The 21,877-nt window shown below is 46.4% G+C and overlaps 1 protein-coding gene across 1 annotated transcript in view; it reads left to right on the top strand.

Moving 5' to 3' along the window:
* Positions 1-21,877, top strand: part of LOC140424765 (obscurin-like) — a 1,044,598-nt gene that overhangs the window by 782,412 nt on the left and 240,309 nt on the right. Inside the window, 1 exon segment of the mRNA XM_072508149.1 lies at positions 2,658-2,822. Coding sequence (XP_072364250.1) covers positions 2,658-2,822 — 165 coding nt within the window.

Here is a 21,877-nt window from a genome sequence, read left to right as displayed (position 1 = left end):
GGGGCCCTGGCCCATGCCATCCTCCAGCACCCGCACGCCACATCGCTCCCCGTCCACCCTCGGCGTCCAGCCCATTCTTCATACCCTGCCAAAAGAAGGCTGAGCTAGGTCGATGAACATGTTTATTAGTGACTGTGGTTTTTACAATAATTGTGCCCTAGCGCCTATCGCTATCTTTTGTGCCAACTTAACTGGTGTCTTAACTTACTAACCTTACATGTCCTAATGCTGCTCCTAGGTGCTCCCTAGGTGGTACACCAGACGTGGAGATGGCCTGCTGCGAATCCCGCCTGTGACCTTTGGCGGACGTCCTCTGGTGTGACCAAGCCCGAATAGGTTCAGCAGTCTTCCGGCCGGGTCTCATGCCACCTTGTTCTGCCCACTGCCCATCGGATGCGTAGGGACAGGTAGAGATTCAGAGGTGCTGCAGTGTTCAGGCACCCACCCCTGCATGTGTCACCGACACAGGCCCCATCACCTCCACCTCCCTATGGGGTGCCCGATGGCCCTCGGGCTACTCCTTGGGATGGGAGTGCAGCCGGAGTGAGCTCCGAGGCTCCGCCCTTGCCTGACACTGCCAGACCTGGAGGCCCGCTTTCCTCTTGACCTCCAAGCCCGAGACAATGGAGCACTGGGACTGTGCCATATCCCTTTGGGACTTTGCCATGTCACTCAGCGAACATGCCAGGCCCATCTGGAACTGGGTCAGGTCAGCTAGCGCCAGGCCAATGCTGTTGACGCCCGCAGCCATGACCCGTTGTGACTGGGCCGCAGGAATATCCATGTGGCCCAGGTACATGGCTGCCTCTGACATGCCCTGTCCTGTGTCTCAGCCTCCGCCTTGAACATCCTGACATTGCGCCCCAGGTCTTGGACATACTGACCCATGGTCGATACCTTTGCACCCATAGCCTCCACCCCTGCCATCAACCGCACGGTGTTCGCCTGGGTGGCACCCATGGTCGGCGCCTCCAACTGAACCTGCAGGCACTGGAAGGTTGCTGATACCCCCTCATGTGAGTGCGCCTGCATCTCCAACATTGATGGGACCGTCCTTTGCAGAAGCGCTAGATCAGTCTGGACAGCAGCTAGTCCCTGGGGTCGGGCTGCCCTCTGACCGTCCGCCCCATGGAGGGGTTCCTACCTCCACCTGATGTACTGCTGTATGTGTGTGGTCCGCACCAGTGACCCAGGAGTCTCTTCACCAAATCGCCCAACCGAGGTGAGTGTCTTTGGGATGGTGGAAGGTGTGGGTGACAGCAGTGACAAGAAGTCAGTGTCATCCCAGGGTGTGGCGGGGTTGTGGCTGGGATTGTAGCACCCTCGACGGTCCCGCCTCTTCACCAGGTGAGTCACGGGATTGTGACATGCCCTGCATTTCTCCGGGAACACCCCTCATTCAATCCCGGTGTCAGCACTTAGTCTGTCAAACGGAGAATCCAATCCATTATTTCACTGGAGGTGGTTCAGAGAAGATTGAGTAGGATGATCCCCGCTATGGAGAGATTGCCTTATGAGCAAAGGTTATGAGCAAAGTGGAACATGTAGGATTCTTAAGGGGCTTGACAGGGTAAATGCTGAGAGGATGTTTCCCTCATAGGAGAGTGTAGGACCGAATAGCATAGTCTCAGATTAAAGCAGTGTCAATTTAAGACTGAGCTGAGGAGGGGTGTCTTCTCTCAGAGGGTTGTGAGCCTTTGGAACTCCTTGCCACAGAAAGCTGTGCGGCCAAAATTCATGTGTATACTTGCAGCTGAGAGAGATAGATTCTTGATCAGTAAGAGAATTGAGGGTTTTGGGGAAAGGGCAGGAAAGTGGACATGAGCAATATCAACCATGAACCGAATGAATGAAGGAGCAGCTGCGTGGGGCTGAATGGCCTGCTCCTGTTCCTATCCCTTATCGTCTTATAGGATATAGTATGACCGCATGAGGTAATAAACAGGTCAGCATGTCCTGTACATACACTTGGTGCCAATTTTCCTTTCTAGTAAGTTGATTAACACTCTTTCTATGCTACACGTGTAATGGCATGTTCCATGAAACCCATGGTTTTGTTGTCCGATAGAGAGGGCCAGAGATACCAATAGCCGAAAAGCATACTGGCCAGGGTCTCACATCTGAATCTGACAAAGAGAATGTTAGCTGCTCCGCCGAGTCCACAACAAGATAGAGCAGCATTAATGCTAGCAATGTACAGAACGGCAGGACCGCAGAACCAGTATGCAAATTAATTGGGTCGCGTGGGTGAACCATTTGGTTAAAGTGGGTCGCCTGGAAAAAAGTTTGAAAACCACTGATCTAAGTGAAAGTTTAATAGTCATAGTTGAACTTTTAACTTTTTTAAATTCATTAGTTTGTTTGTAATGGAGTTCTTGAAATAAAGAAACAGTCAGCATAAATTAGTGCTGAGATTATTAGAATTCAGATGACAACCAAAACTTCTGATCATTTGTGGCCTTAGCAAATCCCACAATTTCGGATTCTGAACTTTATAGAAATTTGCAAGATCAAGGTGATAACTGATTTGATTTTGTGGATAAATTTGGTTTTATTTTAAGCAACGGTAGCCAGCTTACCAGCTATGTTTTTTTCAGTTTAGTTTGATTTCTTTATAAGGCTGTGAAAGGAACTATGAACGTATGTGTCCTTTTCAGGAGCTAATTCGAAACAAAGCAAGAAATAATAAAAATTGTGCTCTGCTGGAGGAAGCATATGCCATAGTGTCCGCTCTTCCCAAGCGTGCTGACAACAACCTACATGTTTCAATGATTGAAAACTATCCGGGTACTTTGGAATCTCTTGGTGACCCCATCAGACAGGTATTTGTCTAAGTATCTTTCCGTTACTTAACTGAATAAAACCATGTACCTATATCATGCAGCATCAACATGAATGCAACCTTGATTGCAACCTTTGAGCAATTGTATGTATGTGAGTAACACTGATGACAATATTTATTGCTCAACCTTGATTGTCTAAAGGAACAGGCTCAAGAGATTGAATGGCCTTCTGCTTTTCCTATACTCTGAGGGCATTAAGAATCAATCTACATATTGTGCAACTGGAGTCACATGTAAATTAGTCCATGCAGGAGTGATAACTACTTCCCCGAAGGATGTTAGTAACTCTGTTCTGTTTTTACTAAAGTCTAGCAGAGTTCATGATGCTTTTCCAGCCCATAAATTACCAAATATTTTGAATTCAGTTTCGTAGTTTGTCATCATGGGTTCTGATCTTTCGACCACTGGGTTGTTAGTCCATAACCACGAGGATACTTTAGTCAAATTTATATGTTTGGGCAATGAAGATGTCACATTGGTAATTACCTTCTTGTATTTATGTTGATAATATAATTTTGTAATTTAATTTTGCATTAACTGAAGTAAATATAAATTTATGGTGGTCAGAAAAAAGGACTGTTTTTAATTTTGTTCTCTTAGTAGAAGCTGTTCTAATATTCCTTTAAGGGAATGACATCACGAGAACAGAAATGTGTCATATGATTTGGTCTTAATTTCACTTTTGCTTTGCGCAGACAGGTGCTTCATACCGATGTTCCATGTGCCTAGTCTTAATAAATGAACCCGCAACGTGATTAACCAATCCCTTACGAGTGATTTGTGCCTTGAGTCTTGGACAGTGATTAAGCCCAAGGTATTATGTCATTATAATAATTCAACGTGATCAGTGCTGGTGAGAGAGGTGGAGCAAGATTAAGTGCAGGTACAGCATAGTGAACAGCCTTACATCATGCTACATAGCATGAGACAACTCGCAACGTTTTAGTCAGACCACCCCACAAAGTCAGCATCGGAGAGTGTTGAAACCACAGCATGCTGATGCAAAAGAAAGCTTTGGAGGCATAGCACTGGGCTAGTGCTCAAATAAAGAGCTGCTAAGCAGAGGGACCCCACGTGGTGAGATGCAGCACATGTTGAATCCCAAATTTCTTTCCTCTGTCAGTCTGGCCTCAATAAAAGTCGAGATGGATTTGCAAGTAAAAAGAAGGTATTTTATTCAGCTTGCAAGCTACCTAGTCCACAGTGATACAGATAACATGTTGCTGTCTGCAGCCCCGGGAACTAAGTGTAGGTCCCAGACAAAGAGATCAGTACTCATACATTCAAATGGCATCAAGTTTCACATACTCGACACCCATAAGTCATCCTATGTCCCTCCTGACTTGTTTGATCTATTCTGATTGGCTCACTTCCAATCCCTTTCTCCGGCCCCTATCAGTGCAGCATCACTCTCATAGACACACCTCTTCCTGCTCTTTCCATGCGGTCTAAAATCCTTTGTCTCTACCTGCCAGAATCAAAGTGGCTTATTTCTACATTACATTAACTAATATCTCTAAAGTAACTATTTTATATCACATTCGTCATTCCCTCCTTTTATCATTCCATGATAACCGAACTATCCAATCCATAGCTACGGTTCCTCATCTAAAAAGATCCGTCGCTGCATTTCCAATTCCTGTCTTAGCCCCCCTTCATCTGCTTCACCCTCATGGATTTTAACAGTTAAATTTTTTGGGGCGGTGATCTGATCCAGTGCACCCCGCATTCTACCCATCACACATTTAAGGATGGCCAGGCCCACAAAGATGCAGCCGATAGCTACCACTAGATACATGGCCATATTTATCAACCAGTCCTTCCATCCTCCAAATCCCCAGTTACCCCAAGAGCCAGGATCCTGCATCCCGTCCAAGTGATCCCGTATGCGATCCATAAATTTAGTGATGTTAGCGGTCAAGTCCTGAACTCCCATGATACACTTGCCCTGTACTATGGAGCATACCCCACCCTCACGGGCCAGAAGATAGTCAAGAGCATACCGGTTCTGCATTGCAAACAACCGTAGCTGAGACAATTCCTTGGTTATTGCCCCAGGGGCTCCCAAGGTTTACTACCCGGGTTTTCCTCAGTTTGGCCTTTAACTAACTTAAGTGTATCTCCCGGTAACCTACGTTCTAGCTGTACTTCCCTTCTCATACGCCCCATCCTCTCTCTAGTCCCTTTCACTTCCTCATAGCCTCTTCCTACGCTCTTCTGACAGCCTGATATTACCTTTATTGCACCACTCTTAACACATCCAAAATCGAATTTACATGTATTCCAAAAACAAGGCAATATCCATATAATGTTCCCTTCCCATCGCCGGGACCGGTGCAACTGCTTCATGACTCCTGCATTCTCCTTAACTTTGATGACCTTCCATGAGTCGATACCATGTCCTCGTATATGGGGGCAGCGAAGAACATCACCTTTGCAGAGGTGATGTAACCTTGTAGATTGGTTGGGGCTACACAGATACATAATATTCCCCTTTTCCATGTCCATCGCCAATAACACGCCAAGCGAAGTGAGGCCAAATATCAGACAGACGATGCGTAGCCACTCCATCATGCTCCACACCTGTAAAATAGCACTGGAGAAGGGAGGCAGGTTAGTATCCAACCTTTTACAGTAGTGGAGATGGACTCAATTTACAGTGATGTAGGTGGACCCAAGCACTTCGCCCCTCCACTTTAACTGCTGTGGGGGTGGTAAGGAGAACTTCTTTCTATGTTCTTACCGAAGTTCCAGAAGCGGCAACGGCAATCTCAGCCCTGTCGGGCCTCCAAAATCCTCCTTTTAAACATTTGGGGCCTTGTAACAAAATTGGGCCAACTTTCCAACAGACTAGTCAGACAGCAGCCTGATATAATCATACTCACGGAATCATAATTCACAGACCATTCAGTACCACCGTCATCCCTGGGTCTGCCCTGTTATAGTCCCACTATGTGGAGCTGTCGGCGTTGGACTGGGGTGGGCACAGTAAGAAGTCTTACAACACCAGGTTAAAGTCCAATAGGTTTGTAAAAAAAAAAATAAGGGCAGCACGGTAGCATTGTGGATAGCACAATTGCTTCACAGATCCATGGTCCCAGGTTCGATTCCAGCTTGGGTCATTGTCTGTGCGGAGTCTGCACGTCCTCCCCGTGTCTGCGTGGGTTTCCTCCGGGTGCTCCGGTTTCCTCCCACAGTCCAAAGATGTGCGGGTTAGGTGAATTGGCCAATGATAAATTGCCCTTAATGTCCAAATTGCCCTTGGTGTTGGGTGGAGGTGTTGAGTTTGGGTCGGGTGCTCTTTCCAAGAGCTGGTGCAGACTCAAAGGGCCGAATGGCCTCCTTCTGCACTGTAAATTCAATGATAATCTATGATTAATCTAGGACAAAGGTTCGGCACAACATCGTGGGCCGAAGGGCCTGTTCTGTGCTGTATTTTCTATGTTCTATGTTCTAACTTGGAAGGGCCCGTCCCATCGCGGCTCCGACCCCTTCCTAGTCCAATTTTTGACCATGACATAACTACCGGGCTGGACTGAAAGTGAGCTAGGTACTGGGGGCAATGGCTGGTGAGCCGCGCGGACCTGGCCATGGAGTACCTTGAGCACTTGCGTGAGGGCTAGAACATAGGTGGTCATTTCTTCAGTCATCTGATGAAACTGAACGAGTCTGGGAACCTGCAGGCTCCAGGGAGTTCTAAGAGGCCTGCCATAAAGAATCTCGGCGGGAGAAAGCCGGGCCGGTCCCGCAGGTGTAACCCACAGCTGGAAGAGGGCAACGGGGAGCAACTTAAGCCATGTCAGTCCCGTGTCTGCTCTTAATTTAGCCAATTTAGTTTTGAGGGTCTGATTGTGTCTCTCAACCAACCCGGCCGCCTGCGGTCTGTAAGCACAGTGTAACTGCTGGCGTATGCCCAACTGGGAGCAAAACTCCTTGTTAATTTGTCCAATAAAATGAGGCCCATTATCAGACTTAACTGAGCTGGTATACCGTACCGGGGAATGATTTCCCTCATCAAGACTTTAACCACAGTAGCAGCTTTATTATCGATAGTCGGATACGCCTCGCCCCATCTGCTGAACACATCCACAATGACCAAAACATATTTATAACATTGACACCTTTCCAACTCAATGTAATCCATTTGGAGCGTCTCAAAGGGACCACTGGGCAACGGGGTTTGCCCCTTCCCACAAGGGATACCTTTTCCGGTGTTATATTGCTGACAAATCAAACACCGATTACTGATACTTTGGGCCAACCCCTGCATTTTAGGGTGCCACCAAGTGTCCAGCAACAAATCACTAGTCCCTCGAGCCCCACAATGAGTTGCAAAGTGTACACATTCAATGACCCATAAAGCCAGCACATCAGACATACAAGTCTGATGTGCAGGCGTGGTCCATAAAGAGGAAACAGAATCATATGTACAACCTAACCGTTTCCACATTTGTTAATCACTCTCAGGAGCGTCCTCCTGTAACCTTATGACGTCTTGGATGGTTGGCATTGACTTGTCAGAAGCAGACATATTTATAGTAGATCGTTTAGTCTGACTTAACATCTTCGGCACCATCACTTGCTGAATTTGCGTGGCTGTTCGCGCTGCACAATCTGCTCGTTCATTACCAACGTCAACTGGGGTTGTACCATTCGTGTGGGCAGTGCATTTAATAACGGAAATCTGCGCGGGCATAAGGAGGGCCTGCAGTAGGTCATTAACTAAACCCCGGTGGGATATTTGACCACACATAATCATGTCAGGTTGTTCTGACGAAATGTCACTCAAATCGCCCCTTATTGTGGTAGTTTCCTGAATCAAGGCTAAACAGTCGTGGCCAGGTGCGTCTTCATGGACGGGGACCACTAAGAAAACAGGCTGGATTGATAGTGGTACAGTATTTAAATGTCAGACGTGGATTGTTCAAAAGGTATATCTCATACCTATTCTGACGAGCTGCGGTATGATGCTGAGTCTGCAGTTGCCTCAGTAGTGCGATGACCGAGTGGGAGCTATACACCGTAATCCTGTTGGAGGGTGAGAGCACGTAACGGCTATGCGATGGCATTGATTGAACGTAAATCCTGTACTAATCGGTACTGGTCTGGTTTGGCTGGTTTAGGCACAGCAAGTATGGGGGTGTTACATTCTGATTGGCAAGGGACCAAAATACCCTGTTTCAACAGCTCTTTAATTAATTTATCTATTGATGGAGCAGCTTGAGATTTCAGGGGGTATTGTCGAATGGAAGGTAGCTTTACATGATCCTTAATCATCACCTTAATAGGTGTAACATTTGTCTTTCCCACTTGTGATGGGTATTCCGCCCAGACCTGTGGATTGACATATTCCAACACATCATGTCCCCTGTGATGCTGCAGTCGAGTGTTAATCGTTTCAGGGACCTCAAAATATTTTATGGTAGTGCCGTCCAGCATGACTTGAAGTGCGTAGTCTGTTGGATCCGAATGATCCACTGCCCTCCTGACCATTCGCCCCATATCCCTGGCATGGTACTGGTCATGGACCTGACGTGTAATATGAGGGCTTACCGAAGCTGACTGTAGCCATAAATGTGGTGATATTGTAACAAAATCGGCTGTACCTTCTTTTCCCGTGACTGTGGCTGTAACCTTGACTGGCCATTCGGTCTCAAGTAATGGCCGGTATTTGTCCTCCAACTCCCTGTTTCGTCCAGTTCTGTCATAGGCCAGGGTAACGTGATGCAGTGACTGTTCAACGTCTAAAGTCCACCACTGGGGGGGTGATAGAAATATAGCACTGTTGTCTCATCCTCCATGATGTAACCGTTACCCCCTCATCTCCGCATTCTAGCTGTAGCTGGAAGATACACAGTAAATCTCGGGCCAACAAGTTACAGTCCAATCCAGTAGTCACTACAACCTGATGCTCTGCAGACTTATTCTCGTAAGTGACTGTCACAGGTTCAGAAATAGGATACTTACACACCTGTCCTTGGAACCCTGACAATTGCTGCGTGTGGTCGGATAATGGTAATTTAAGTGCTGATTGCACAGAAGACATGGCTGCCCCGTCCTCTTCTTCCAGTAGACCAATGGCCCCTCAGAGGGGGCTGCGGTTGTAGAGCTGTTGATTCGTTCGGTGGGCCATAAAAAGGGGGTGAGAGTCCCTTTGGGTGGGTTTGGTATCCTCCTCTTCGCTGATCCACCCACCCAAAGTCACTATATTGGGGCTCCTGCTGGTAAACTACCATTTCTGCCGCTTGTTGGGGTCGCAGATCATCCTTTTTCATTACATACTCAGTCTTAACCTTTGTAACTGAGCCTCCTTCTTGGCCTACACCCTCCTTCCAGTAAAATCTGACTGCCCTTGCCATCTGGGAAGGGTCGTTCTCTGTCCAATGTTATTACATTTCACAGCAGTAACCACAGAAGGTGGTAGGCAATGCATTAACATAGCACAGTATTGAGGGGAATTCTGACCATTTTGATACAGCAAATCACCTGACTGCCCCCGGTAGATTTCATTAAAACGCTCCAGAAATTCCTCTGGCTCTTCAGTCTTCTTAGGTTTTAGGTCTAAGATAACAGAAAGATTTATGGGCCTTTGAAATGTGCTATTCAACGCATTCAAGATCTGTGTCCTTCTATCGTCGTCTAACGCATAGGCCTGCTGGAGTGCGGTATGACTAGCATAATTCAGGTGGTTAAGATAATTGCGGTACTCTGCTGGGGTTAAAATCTGCTGGACTAGGGCCCAGAGGTCCCTTGAATCAGCTTGATAAATTGAGATGGTAGTTCTCAAGGAATCCACAAAGGCAGCAGGAGATTTTTTTCTATCTGGGATTGTAGCCATAATAGCCATCATCTCACTGGGTGTCCATGGGAAGTAAACGTCTATCGTGGGGTTCGCTCCCGCAGTCACTGGGTCGGGGTTTCGCATCTTCCTAATCGGTAACTGTCTCCGAATGTCACCAGGGGGCACTCTAGCTATTTCCCCTGGTTGTTCCAAGACTTCAACGTCTCTCCCTGTCACTAGGGGGAGTTCTTTCTCTTCAAAATAAGTTGTTTCAGCTTCCTTTGTTCCCGAATCTTGTGGTTTCTCCTTAGTTTGGGGAGACTTAGGTGATATGCTTCATTGTTTCTGGTGAGCGTCAAGCCCCTCTCTCGCTGTCCAAGATCTTGTCCTAGAGCTAACTGGGCTTGTGGGACAGAGTTCCTTTTGCTCTTCCGGTTGTGAAGTTGGTAAATCAGGACCCACACTATCACTCAAAAGGGCTTGAGTTTCTGGCATATTTGAAATCTGGGGAGCAATGACTGGGTATATATTATTGTACTCTGGTGGTTCTGGAATGAGCGCAGACCATGCTATGGGTGCAGACGGAACTTTTACTGACTTTTCCAAATTATTGAATTTTTCTTCTTCTGTCAATTCAAGGCCAGCCATTGAACTACGTAGCTCATTTCTTGTGTGACCGTGTCCTTCCTCTACTTGCGCTTTTTTTTTAAAACTTAAAAATGTTTGAAAATTCAAATTGAATTACTGCAACTTGCAAGCTTAGCTCTGATCTCAACTCAGAACTAAATTTACAATTTGCTTAACACAAACTTGTACAACATTTACAACTTAATTATTTCTTTATCTTAACAATTTTTCTTTTAACAAGTTTTTTTTCTTTTACATACACATAACTATTAGCAAAATCAACTATCATTTCCAGATTTACACTTTTAAAAATGGTGTCCATGATCTTCTTTAAGTTTCTATTAATCTCCAGATAAAATGAGATAAACCTTATTTCAAGTAAGTAAAACTTAAGATTCTGGCAATTTCAATCAATTGCTTTCGAAAATAATAACTTTTATCAAAGAGGTGGAGAAACCCACTGGTTTCCTTTAATTAATTCAAAACGTAACTTTGCTGGTGTTCACTGACTCAAAGGAAAGGTATCCAATTACACTACAGACTGGTGCTGTTATCTCAAGGCCTGAGTGAGAAGCACTGTCTGTCTTTTACTTTGCCTGCTGCTATTAACCCTTTGAGAGACTTCTGCTTCAACCAATATGCAGCATTCCCCACAATCTCAACTAGTCCTCGGAACTGCGTTTTTCGCCAATACAGTCCAAGGAGACAATTTTAGCTGAATCAACTATATTTTTAACACACACACACATAGAGGTGAACCATTTTCAATTTCAAATGTTGCATCGACCTCCCATAACGTAACCCAACCGAATTAACTCACAAATGAAGTTGAACCATTTATATTTTAAATGTCACATCAACAATACAGCCTACCCCAGCCGAATTAACGCACAAATGAAGTTGAACCATTTATATTTTAAATGTCACATCAACAATACAGCCTACCCCAGCCGAATTAACTCACAAATGAAGTTGAACCATTTATATTTTAAATGTCACATCAACCCAAAACCCTAACCCAAGCCGAAACAACAATATGAAATCCCATCAATTAAATTGCTAATCCCCAGACTGACATGTGATTTCGTCGAGGCGGTCTTTCTGTGCCAACCGCGAGTGACCAGACTAATCAGACGATAAGAAGAGGGGAACAATCAATGCGCGGTCATTTTCCAGTTCTACATTGAGGGCCCTCGTTCCCCATCCTCCTGTTCATAATCAGTCTAATTCTGATTTCGCAGTTGGACCAGGATCGCCCTGAGAAATCCCGGTTTTCGGCACCAAATGTTGAATCCCAAATTTCTTTCCTCTGTCAGTCTGGCCTCAATAAAAGTCGAGATGGATTTGCAAGTAAAAAGAAGTTATTTTATTCAGCTTGCAAGCTACCTAGTCCACAGTGATACAGATAACATGTTGCTGTCTGCAGCCCCGGGAACTAAGTGTAGGTCCCAGACAAAGAGATCAGTACTCATACATTCAAATGGCATCAAGTTTCACATACTCGACACCCATAGGTCATCCTATGTCCCTCCTGACTTGTTTGATCTATTCTGATTGGCTCACTTCCAATCCCTTTCTCCGGCCCCTATCAATGCAGCATCACTCTCATAGACACACCTCTTCCTGCTCTTTCCATGCGCTCTAAAATCCCTTGTCTCTACCTGCCAGAATCAAAGTGGCTTATTTCTACATTACATTAACTAATATCTCTAAAGTAACTATTTTATATCACATTCGTCACACAAAGCCTGCCAGTTCTGTGAGTGGGATAGCATGTTGAGAGGACCAACACAAGGTTAGCTCAGTCGGGAAGGGCGGGTGTCGACCAGGGTGTCGGCCACATCAATAGCGAGCAAGGGAGAATCAAACAAAAAATAACATTGTGAAAGTCAGACCAGAGAAGGTTGCGATTAAAACGGACAACTTCGAGAGTTGCTGAAGAATGAATTGACTGAAAAGCAACAATGCCATTACTCAGTGGTATGTTTCCACAACATCGGCTTTGTTGGCGGAGCTTCAGAAAAGTGGACAAAAACACCTACAGCGATGCTCATCCCAGGTACTACAGAATAAGAAGGGTCAAAGGATTTGTCAAAATATTTCCAAGTTTGAAATTCCCCAGTTTGAATTGGGATGCTGTTTGACCTACTATCTAAATTCAAAATGTTTAAACAGCATAGAGCAATGGTTTCTTGATTCAGGTATGGGAAGGTGGTGAAGTACTGGTATTGTCACTGGACTAGTAATCCAGAGACCCAGATAATGTTGCAGGACACAGAGATAAAAATCTGGAATTAAAAGTCTATTGTTGTAAAAATCCATTTGGTTCACTAATTCCCTTTCGGGAAGGAAATCTGCTGTCCTCACTTGGTCTGGCCAACATGTGACTCCAGATCCACACAGCAATAGGGTTGTCTCTGAAATGGCGTGGCAAGCCACTCAGTTCAAGAAAAATTAGGCAATACTGGCCTTACCTGTGATGCCACATCCCATGAATAAAGGGGAAAAAATTGGGAATGATGGTCTACATAGGCTGAACACATCAGGATTAAAAGAAGAAAAGCTAAAGAATCCCCAAAGGTTGCAGAAAAAAGATAAGTATGAAGTGATCCTCGCAGGTCAACAAAACGTACAGGTCTGAGGCACAACCAATTGTTGACGCATTCACAAGAACACCAAGCAAGTTGTGGACTTCTGCATGCGCCAAGAAAATGCCCAGCTTTACATCAATTCTGCAGGCATGTGGCAGAAAGGCCCATTGGCAGCGACAGTGCATTAGCAAAAATAGTTTCAAAGAGCAGGTCACTGATCCAAACAGACAGTAGATAGCTCATACCTTCAAGCAATAAGAATGACCAGTATTCAGTCAGAAACGTATACATGAGGTGCAACAAACTAGAAAATGATGATGATGTGCACATATGCCATCACAAAATGATGATGATGTACCATATTTTATTATATTATTATTATGTTTTATAAAAAATTTAATTTAGTTGTTAGCCAGATCTTGGTAGAAAGTTAGAGGAATGGCAGGGAAGGGAGTGCAATGTTCCTCCTGCAGGATGTTTGAGGTGAGGGATGCAGTTAGTGTCCCTGCTGATTTTACCTGCAGGAAGTGCTGCCATCTCCAGCTCCTCCAAGACCGAGTTAGGGAACTGGAGCTGGAGTTGGAAGAACTTCGGATCATTCGGGAGGCAGAAGGGGTCATAGATAGCAGCTTCAGGGAATTAGTTACACCAAAGATTGGAGATAGGTGGGTAACTGTAAGAGGGACTGGGAAAAAGCAGTCAGTGCAGGGATCCCCTGCGGTCGTTCCCCTGAGAAACAAGTATACCGCTTTGGATACTTGTGGGGGGGGGGGGGGGGGGGGGGGGACTTACCAGGGGTAAGCCATGGGGTACGGGCCTCTGGCACGGAGTCTGTCCCTGTTGCTCAGAAGGGAAGGGGGGAGAGGAGCAGAGCATTAGTAATTGGGGACTCTATAGTCAGGGGCACAGATAGGAGATTTTGTGGGAGCGTGAGAGACTCACGTTTGGTATGTTGCCTCCCAGGTGCAAGGGTACGTGACGTCTCGGATCGTGTTTTCCGGGTCCTTAGGGGGGAGGGGGAGCAGCCCCAAGTCGTGGTCCACATTGGCACTAACGACATAGGTAGGAAAGGGGACAAGGATGTCAGGCAGGCTTTCAGGGAGCTAGGATGGAAGCTCAGAACTAGAACAAACAGAGTTGTTATCTCTGGGTTGTTGCCCGTGCCACGTGATAGTGAGATGAGGAATAGGGAGAGAGAGCATTTAAACACGTGGCTACAGGGATGGTGCAGGCGGGAGGGATTCAGATTTCTGGATAACTGGGGCTCTTTCTGGGGAAGGTGGGACCTCTACAGACAGGATGGTCTACATCTGAACCTGAGGGGCACAAATATCCTGGGGGGGAGATTTGTTAATGCTCTTTGGGGGGTTTAAACTAATGCAGCAGGGGCATGGGAACCTGGATTGTAGTTTTAGGGTAAGGGAGAATGAGAGTATAGAGGTCAGGAGCACAGATTTGACGTCGCAGGAGGGGGCCAGTGTTCAGGTAGGTGGTTTGAAGTGAGTCTACTTCAATGCCAGGAGTATACGAAACAAGGTAGGGGAACTGGCAGCATGGGTTGGTACCTGGGACTTCGATGTTGTGGCCATTTCGGAGACATGGATAGAGCAGGGACAGGAATGGATGTTGCAGGTTCCGGGGTTTAGGTGTTTTAGTAAGCTCAGAGAAGGAGGCAAAAGAGGGGGAGGTGTGGCGCTGCTAGTCAAGAGCAGTATTACGGTGGCGGAGAGAATGCTAGATGGGGACTCTTCTTCCGAGGTAGTATGGGCTGAAGTTAGAAACAGGAAAGGAGAGGTCACCCTGTTGGGAGTTTTTTATAGGCCTCCTAATAGTTCTAGGGATGTAGAGGAAAGGATGGCGAAGATGATTCTGGATAAGAGCGAAAGTAACAGGGTAGTTATTATGGGAGACTTTAACTTTCCAAATATTGACTGGAAAAGATATAGTTCGAGTACAATAGATGGGTCGTTTTTTGTACAGTGTGTGCAGGAGGGTTTCCTGAAACAATATGTTGACAGGCCAACAAGAGGCGAGGCCACGTTGGATTTGGTTTTGGGTAATGAACCAGGCCAGGTGCTGGTTTGGAGGTAGGAGAGCACTTTGGGGACAGTGACCACAATTCGGTGATGTTTACGTTAATGATGGAAAGGGATAAGTATACACCGCAGGGCAAGAGTTATAGCTGGGGGAAGGGCAATTATGATGCCATTAGACGTGACTTGGGGGGGGATAAGGTGGAGAAGTAGGCTGCAAGTGTTGGGCACACTGGATAAGTGGGGCTTGTTCAAGGTTCAGCTACTGCGTGTTCTTGATAAGTATGTACCGGTCAGGCAGGGAGGAAGGCGTCGAGCGAGGGAACCGTGGTTTACCAAGGAAGTGGAATCTCTTGTTAAGAGGAAGAAGGAGGCCTATGTGAAGATGAGGTGTGAAGTTTCAGTTGGGGCGATGGATAGTTACAAGGTAGCGAGGAAGGATCTAAAGAGAGAGCTAAGACGAGCATGGAGTGGACATGAGAAGTATTTGGCAGGAAGGATCAAGGAAAACCCAAAAGCTTTCTATAGGTATGTCAGGAATAAGCGAATGACTAGGGAAAGAGTAGGACCAGTCAAGGACAGGGATGGGAAATTGTGTGTGGAGTCTGAAGAGATAGGCGAAATACTAAATGAATATTTTTCGTCAATATTCACTCAGGAAAAAGATAATGTTGTGGAGGAGAATGCTGAGCCCCAGGCTAATAGAATAGATGGCATTGAGGTACGTAGGGAAGAGGTGTTGGCAATTCTGGACAGGCTTAAAATAGATAAGTCCCCGGGACCTGATGGGATTTAACCTAGGATTCTCTGGGAGGCCAGGGAAGAGATTGCTGGACCTTTGGCTTTGATTTTTATGTCATCATTGGCTACAGGAATAGTGCCAGAGGACTGGAGGACAGCAAATATGGTCCCTTTGTTCAAAAAGGGGAGCAGAGACAACCCCGGCAACTATAGACCGGTGAGCCTCACGTCTGTAGTGGGTAAAGTCTTGGAGGGGATTATAAGAGACAAGATTTATAATCATCTAGATAGGAATAATATGATCAGGGATAGTCAGCATGGCTTTGTGAAGGGTAGGTCATGCCTCACAAACCTTATTGAGTTCTTTGAGAAGGTGACTGAACAGGTAGATGAGGGTAGAGCAGTTGATGTGGTGTATATGGATTTCAGCAAAGCGTTTGATAAGGTTCCCCACGATAGGCTATTGCAGAAAATACGGAGGCTGGGGATTGAGGGTGATTTAGAGATGTGGATCAGAAATTGGCTAGCTGAAAGAAGACAGAGGGTGGTGGTTGATGGGAAATGTTCAGAATGGAGTACAGTCACAAGTGGAGTACCACAAGGATCTGTTCTGGGGCCGTTGCTGTTTGTCATTTTTATCAATGACCTAGAGGAAGGCGCAGAAGGGTGGGTGAGTAAATTTGCAGACAATACTAAAGTCGGTGGTGTTGTCGATAGTGTGGAAGGATGTAGCAGGTTACAGAGGGATATAGATAAGCTGCAGAGCTGGGATGAGAGGTGGCAAATGGAGTTTAATGTAGAGAAGTGTGAGGTGATTCACTTTGGAAGGAATAACAGGAATGTGGAATATTTGGCTAATGGTAAAGTTCTTGAAAGTGTGGATGAGCAGAGGGATCTAGGTGTCCATGTACATAGATCCCTGAAAGTTGCCACCCAGGTTGATAGGGTTGTGAAGAAGGCCTATGGAGTGTTGGCCTTTATTGGTAGAGGGATTGAGTTCCGGAGTCGGGAGGTCATGTTGCAGCTGTACAGAACTCTGGTACGGCCGCATTTGGAGTATTGCGTACAGTTCTGGTCACCGCATTATAGGAAGGACGTGGAGGCTTTGGAGCGGGTGCAGAGGAGATTTACCAGGATGTTGCCTGGTATGGAGGGAAAATCTTATGAGGAAAGGCTGATGGACTTGAGGTTGTTTTCGTTGGAGAGAAGAAGGTTAAGAGGAGACTTAATAGAGGCATACAAAATGATCAGGGGGTTGGATAGGGTGGACAGTGAGAGCCTTCTCCCGCGGATGGAAATGGCTGGCACGAGGGGACATAACTTTAAACTGAGGGGTAATAGATATAGGACAGAGGTCAGAGGTAGGTTCTTTACGCAAAGAGTAGTGTGGCCGTGGAATGCCCTACCTGCTACAGTAGTGAACTCGCCAACATTGAGGGCATTTAAAAGTTTATTGGATAAACATATGGATGATAATGGCATAGTATAGGTTAGATGGCTTTTGTTTCGGTGCAACATCGTGGGCCGAAGGGCCTGTACTGCGCTGTAATGTTCTTCAACGAGACGAAGAGCGGTGAACATATGTTTCACACTGTCATTCTCGTGGGAAAAAAGATATCATCCCACCATACAAGCTGATTGCCAAGATTCAAATTCTTTGTTGCCAACTATTCAAGGGGCGGCACGGTGGCATAGTGGTTAGCATTGCTGCCTCATGATGCCAAGGTCCCAGGTTCAATCCCAGCTCTGGGTCACTATCCATGTGGAGTTTGCGCCATTCTCCCCGTCTTTGCGTGGGTTTCGCCCCCACAACCCAAAGATAATAATAATAATAATCGCTTATTGTCACAAGTAAGCTTCAATGAAGTTATTGCGAAAAGCCCTTAGTCGCCACATTCCGGCGCCTGTTCGGGGAGGCCGGTACGGGAATTGAACCCGAGCTGCTGGCATTGTTCTGCATTGCAAGCCAGCTATTTAGCCCACTGTGCTAAACCAGCCTGCAAGGATGTGGAAGGTAGGTGGATTGGCCACTCTAAATTCCCCCGCAATTGGAAAAAATTAATTGGGTACTCTAAATTTTTTTAAAAAGAAAGATATGGTTGCTTTCCGGAAGGAGTTTGAATCTGCTGGTTGGAACTGGATCAGAATTTCAGGAAAAGGACCAGTCCCATTCAAGTGAGATTACAGTGTGCTGGGGCTTTGGTTTCTTGGATTGTGTTGTTGAATTGGAACAGCTAAGGGGGAATTCATTAAGTGTTATATACATAGATTATTGTAGCTGTGTGGTGTCTTTATGTTTGCAATTGATAAAAAAAATTCTTGCTGTGTTTTTATATATATTATTATTATATGTGTTAACTACATTCTTAGAATAAACCTTGTTTTGATTCATGTGTCAAGGAAGTCTAAAGGATGCGATTGGGAGGTTGCAGTCGGGGAAGGTGGCAGGGCTGGATGGGTTTCCGGTGGCATATTATAACAAATAATGGATAAGCTGGCACCCCTGATGGTGGGGGTGTTTGAAGAGGCGATAGGGAAGTGGGTGTTGCCACAAACATTGAGGCAGGCATCAATTTCCCTGTTGCTAAAAAAAGATAAGGATCCGAAGGAGTGTGGGTCGTATGGGCCCATATCACTTCTGAATGTGGACACAAAAGTATTGGCAAAGGTACTGGTGGGTAGGCTGGAGGAGTACCTCCCGAAGGTGATAGGTGAAGATCAGACAGGGTTCATGAGAGGGAGGCAACTCTTTTCAAACATTAGAAGAGCATTGCACGTGTTGCCACGATTTCTGTTTATTTTTCAATGCCTGCCGATTTTCCTGGCAAAGGCTTTTTTCAGAGAGATTGAGAGAAGGATTACATCATTCATATGGGGAGGGAATGTGGCCAGAGTTAGAAAGGTGCTACGACAGAGGGGATGGCAGGCAGGGGGTTTGGGTCTTCCGAAACTGATGTATTACTACTGGGCGGCGAATGTGGAGAAGGTGCGGAGCTGGGTAAGAGGGGTTGATTCCCAGTGGGTCAGAATGGAGGAGAGGTTGTGCGGGGGACGGGATTGAAAGCACTAGCAACAGCGCCGCTCCCGATAGCCCCGGGGAAGTACTTAGGGAGTCCGATAATAATAGCTTCATTGAGAATTTGGAGGCAGTTTCGCCAACACTTCGGGTTGGGGGCAGGGTCAAGGGAAATGCCGATTCAGGGGAACCACAGATTTGAGCCAGGGAGGTGGGATGGAAATTTTCGGAAATGGGAGGAGAAGGGGATTAAGACACTGAAAGATTTGTTTCTTACGGGTGGGTTTGCAGGATTGAAGGAACTGGAAACGAAGTATGGGCTGGAGCAGGGAGAAATGGTTAGATACATGCAGGTTCGAGATTTTGCCAGAAAAGAGAACTTCCCGGAGGAGCCGGCCTCCACATTGCTGGAGGATGTGCTGACGACAGGGGGACTGGAGAAGGGGGTAGTGTCAGCGGTTAATGGAGTTATTTTGGAAGAGAAGAAGGCACCACTGGAAGGGATCAAAGCAAAGTGGGAGGAAGAGTTGGGAGAGGATATCGAGGAGGGGTTCTGGTGTGAGATGCTCCGGAGAGTGAATGCCTCCACCTTGTGCGCGAGGTTGGGGCTGATACAGCTGAAGGTGGTATACAGAGCACACCTCACGAGGGCGAGGATGAGCAGATTCTTTGAAGGAGTAGAAGATGTGTGTGAACGTTGCGGGGGGGGGGGGGGGGGGTCCCGCTCCCGCTAATCACGTTCATATGTTTTGGTCCTGTCCAAAGCTAGAGGATTACTGGAAGGTGGTTTTTAGGGTAATTTCTAAAGTGGTGCACGTGAAACTGGACCCGGGCCATATTCGGGGTGTCGGATCAGCCAGGGTTGGAAACGGGTGCGGAGGCAGATGTTGTAACCTTCGCCTCATTGATCGCCCAAAGGCGGATCCTGATGGGATGGAGAGCAACCTCTCCACCCTGTGCCCTGGCGTGGCGGGAGGACTTGTTGGAATTCTTGACACTTGAGAAGGTTAAGTTTGAACTGAGGGGAAGGATGGAGGGTTCTACAATTCGTGGGCATTATTCTTCATGCACTTTCAAGAACTGGCTAACATTAGTTGGAGGGGTGAGTTGGAGGTTTGGGGGAAGGGGGGCGGTGTGTGTTAATGGTGACTATGGGTGATTCCTGATTCATTTTTGTCATTTGTTTATGTGAATATGCGGGCTAATGTTTGGGGTTTGGTGGGAGGATGGGATCGTTATTATTGATATGGGGATTGACAAATTTGTTGCTGATTATTGTTTATTGTTGGTGAGTGTAAATTTGGGAGAAAATGTGAAAAAGGAGGTGAATAAAGAAATATTTTTTTAAAAAGGTGTCAAGGAAGTCTGATGAATCACACCTGCAGTGAAGGATTTTGTGCTCATCCTAGCCAAATTCAACATAAAGGCTGTAGGTCAGGTGAACTCCATAATACACTTTGGAGTTTCTAAGCCCTGGCCCGTAACACAGGTCAGGGCATTTCACAGACAAGTCCCAGGAGTATACTACATTTCACACCCGTATTGGCGGATACTGTTTCAATGATGTCCTTTCAGGTTGTCAGCCAGGATCTCTTTCATTCACACATGGACTGCATTACGTGCACTGTATCACAAGTGGGCAGAACGAGCAGGAACATGATCATAGTCTGCACTTATCTGCACTTTTGCATGTAGCATAAAATGAGGATTGATGTTCAACAGTCTAAAAAGCTACATCAACGTGCAGTAGACCAATTTCTACTGTGCAGGCACATGCCCTAATCCAAATAAAATATTAAGGCCTTGCCAACTCCTCAAGAAAAGGATGATCTTTGAAGACGTTTAGGTCTCTTTAATTTCTTGTCACCATACATTCCCAATTTCACTCACAAATCTGCATCGCTAAAGTACTTGCTGAGAAAGGATGTGGCACAAAGACCAGACCACCAATACCTCCTCAAATCACTGAAAAGGTCAATGGTATCAGGTTTACATATTGAACACATTATTCCCCAGTAAGAAGTCTTCCAACACCAGGTTAAAGTCCAACAAGTTTATTTGGAATCACTAGCTTTCGGAGCTTCGCTCCTTCATCAGGTGAGACCTCCCCAATAAGGTGAGCTGCAATGTGACAATGCTTTACTAAGCAGTTAATGAAGAGGATTAGGGCAACTCACCCTTTAGTTTCTTCTGTGAGAAGCATCTTACCATTGTAAGAATGTAAGAAATAGGACCCTCCAGCGCATCAAGCCTGCTCCACCATTTGGTGCAATCGTGGTTGTTCTTCAGCCACAATTCCACATTCCCGCCCATTCACCATACCCTGTGGATCCCTGAGAAACTAAAAATCTGCCTGTCTCAGCCTTAAAGATACTAAACAAGTAAGCATCCACAACCCTCCGGTAGAGAATTACAAAGATTCAGAACTCTTTGAGTGAAAAATGTTCTCCTCTTCTCAGTCTTAAATGATTCGCCCCTTATCCTGAGACTGTCCCCCCCCTGTTCTAGGTTCCTCAGCCAGGTGAAACAACCGCTCGGTGTCTGCCCTAACAAGCCCTTTTAAAATCTTGTCTATTTCCATGAGCTCATTGCTTATTCTTCCAAACTCCAGAGAATCTCTATCATCAGTGTATAATGCCAAAGTTAAGTGCTGACTACATGAAAAAGCATGGCATTGTACTTATGAAAGTAAATTATTAGGACGTGGGGTACCTTGGCACAGCTACATTTATTGCCCATCTCTAGATTTCCTGAGGAGATGATGATGGGCCTTCTTATTGAACTGTTGCTTCCTTGTGGTGCTTCCACAGTGACTTGGGTGGGAAATGTAAGGTTCTTCACCCGGTAACGATGAAGGAACATACAGTGGGCGGGATTCTCCACTCCCGCGACGAAGTGGCCGCGCCGTCGTGAACGCCGTCGAGGTTCACGACGGCGCGAAACGGCCCCGATCCCGACCGATTCAGGCCCTGACAATGGGCCAGGATCGGGGCTGCATCATCTACATGCGCCAGGCCTTGTCGCCCGCGTAAAGGCGGCGCCGCATAGATGACGCGGCCGGCGCCGCATAACGGGCATCATCCGCGCATGCGTGGTTGCCGTCCTCTCTAAGTCCGTTCTGCAGGAAGATGGGGGACAGATCTTGCGGGGCCGCAGAAGGAAGGAGGTCCTCCTTCAGAGAGGACGGCCCGACGATCGGTGGGCACCGATCGCGGGCCACCCCACATTTGAGGTACACCCCGGTG

This window comes from Scyliorhinus torazame, chromosome 6 (genome assembly GCF_047496885.1).
Source record: "Scyliorhinus torazame isolate Kashiwa2021f chromosome 6, sScyTor2.1, whole genome shotgun sequence".
Taxonomy (NCBI): Eukaryota; Metazoa; Chordata; class Chondrichthyes; order Carcharhiniformes; family Scyliorhinidae; genus Scyliorhinus; species Scyliorhinus torazame.
This window is presented reverse-complemented; position numbering and strand designations above follow the sequence as displayed.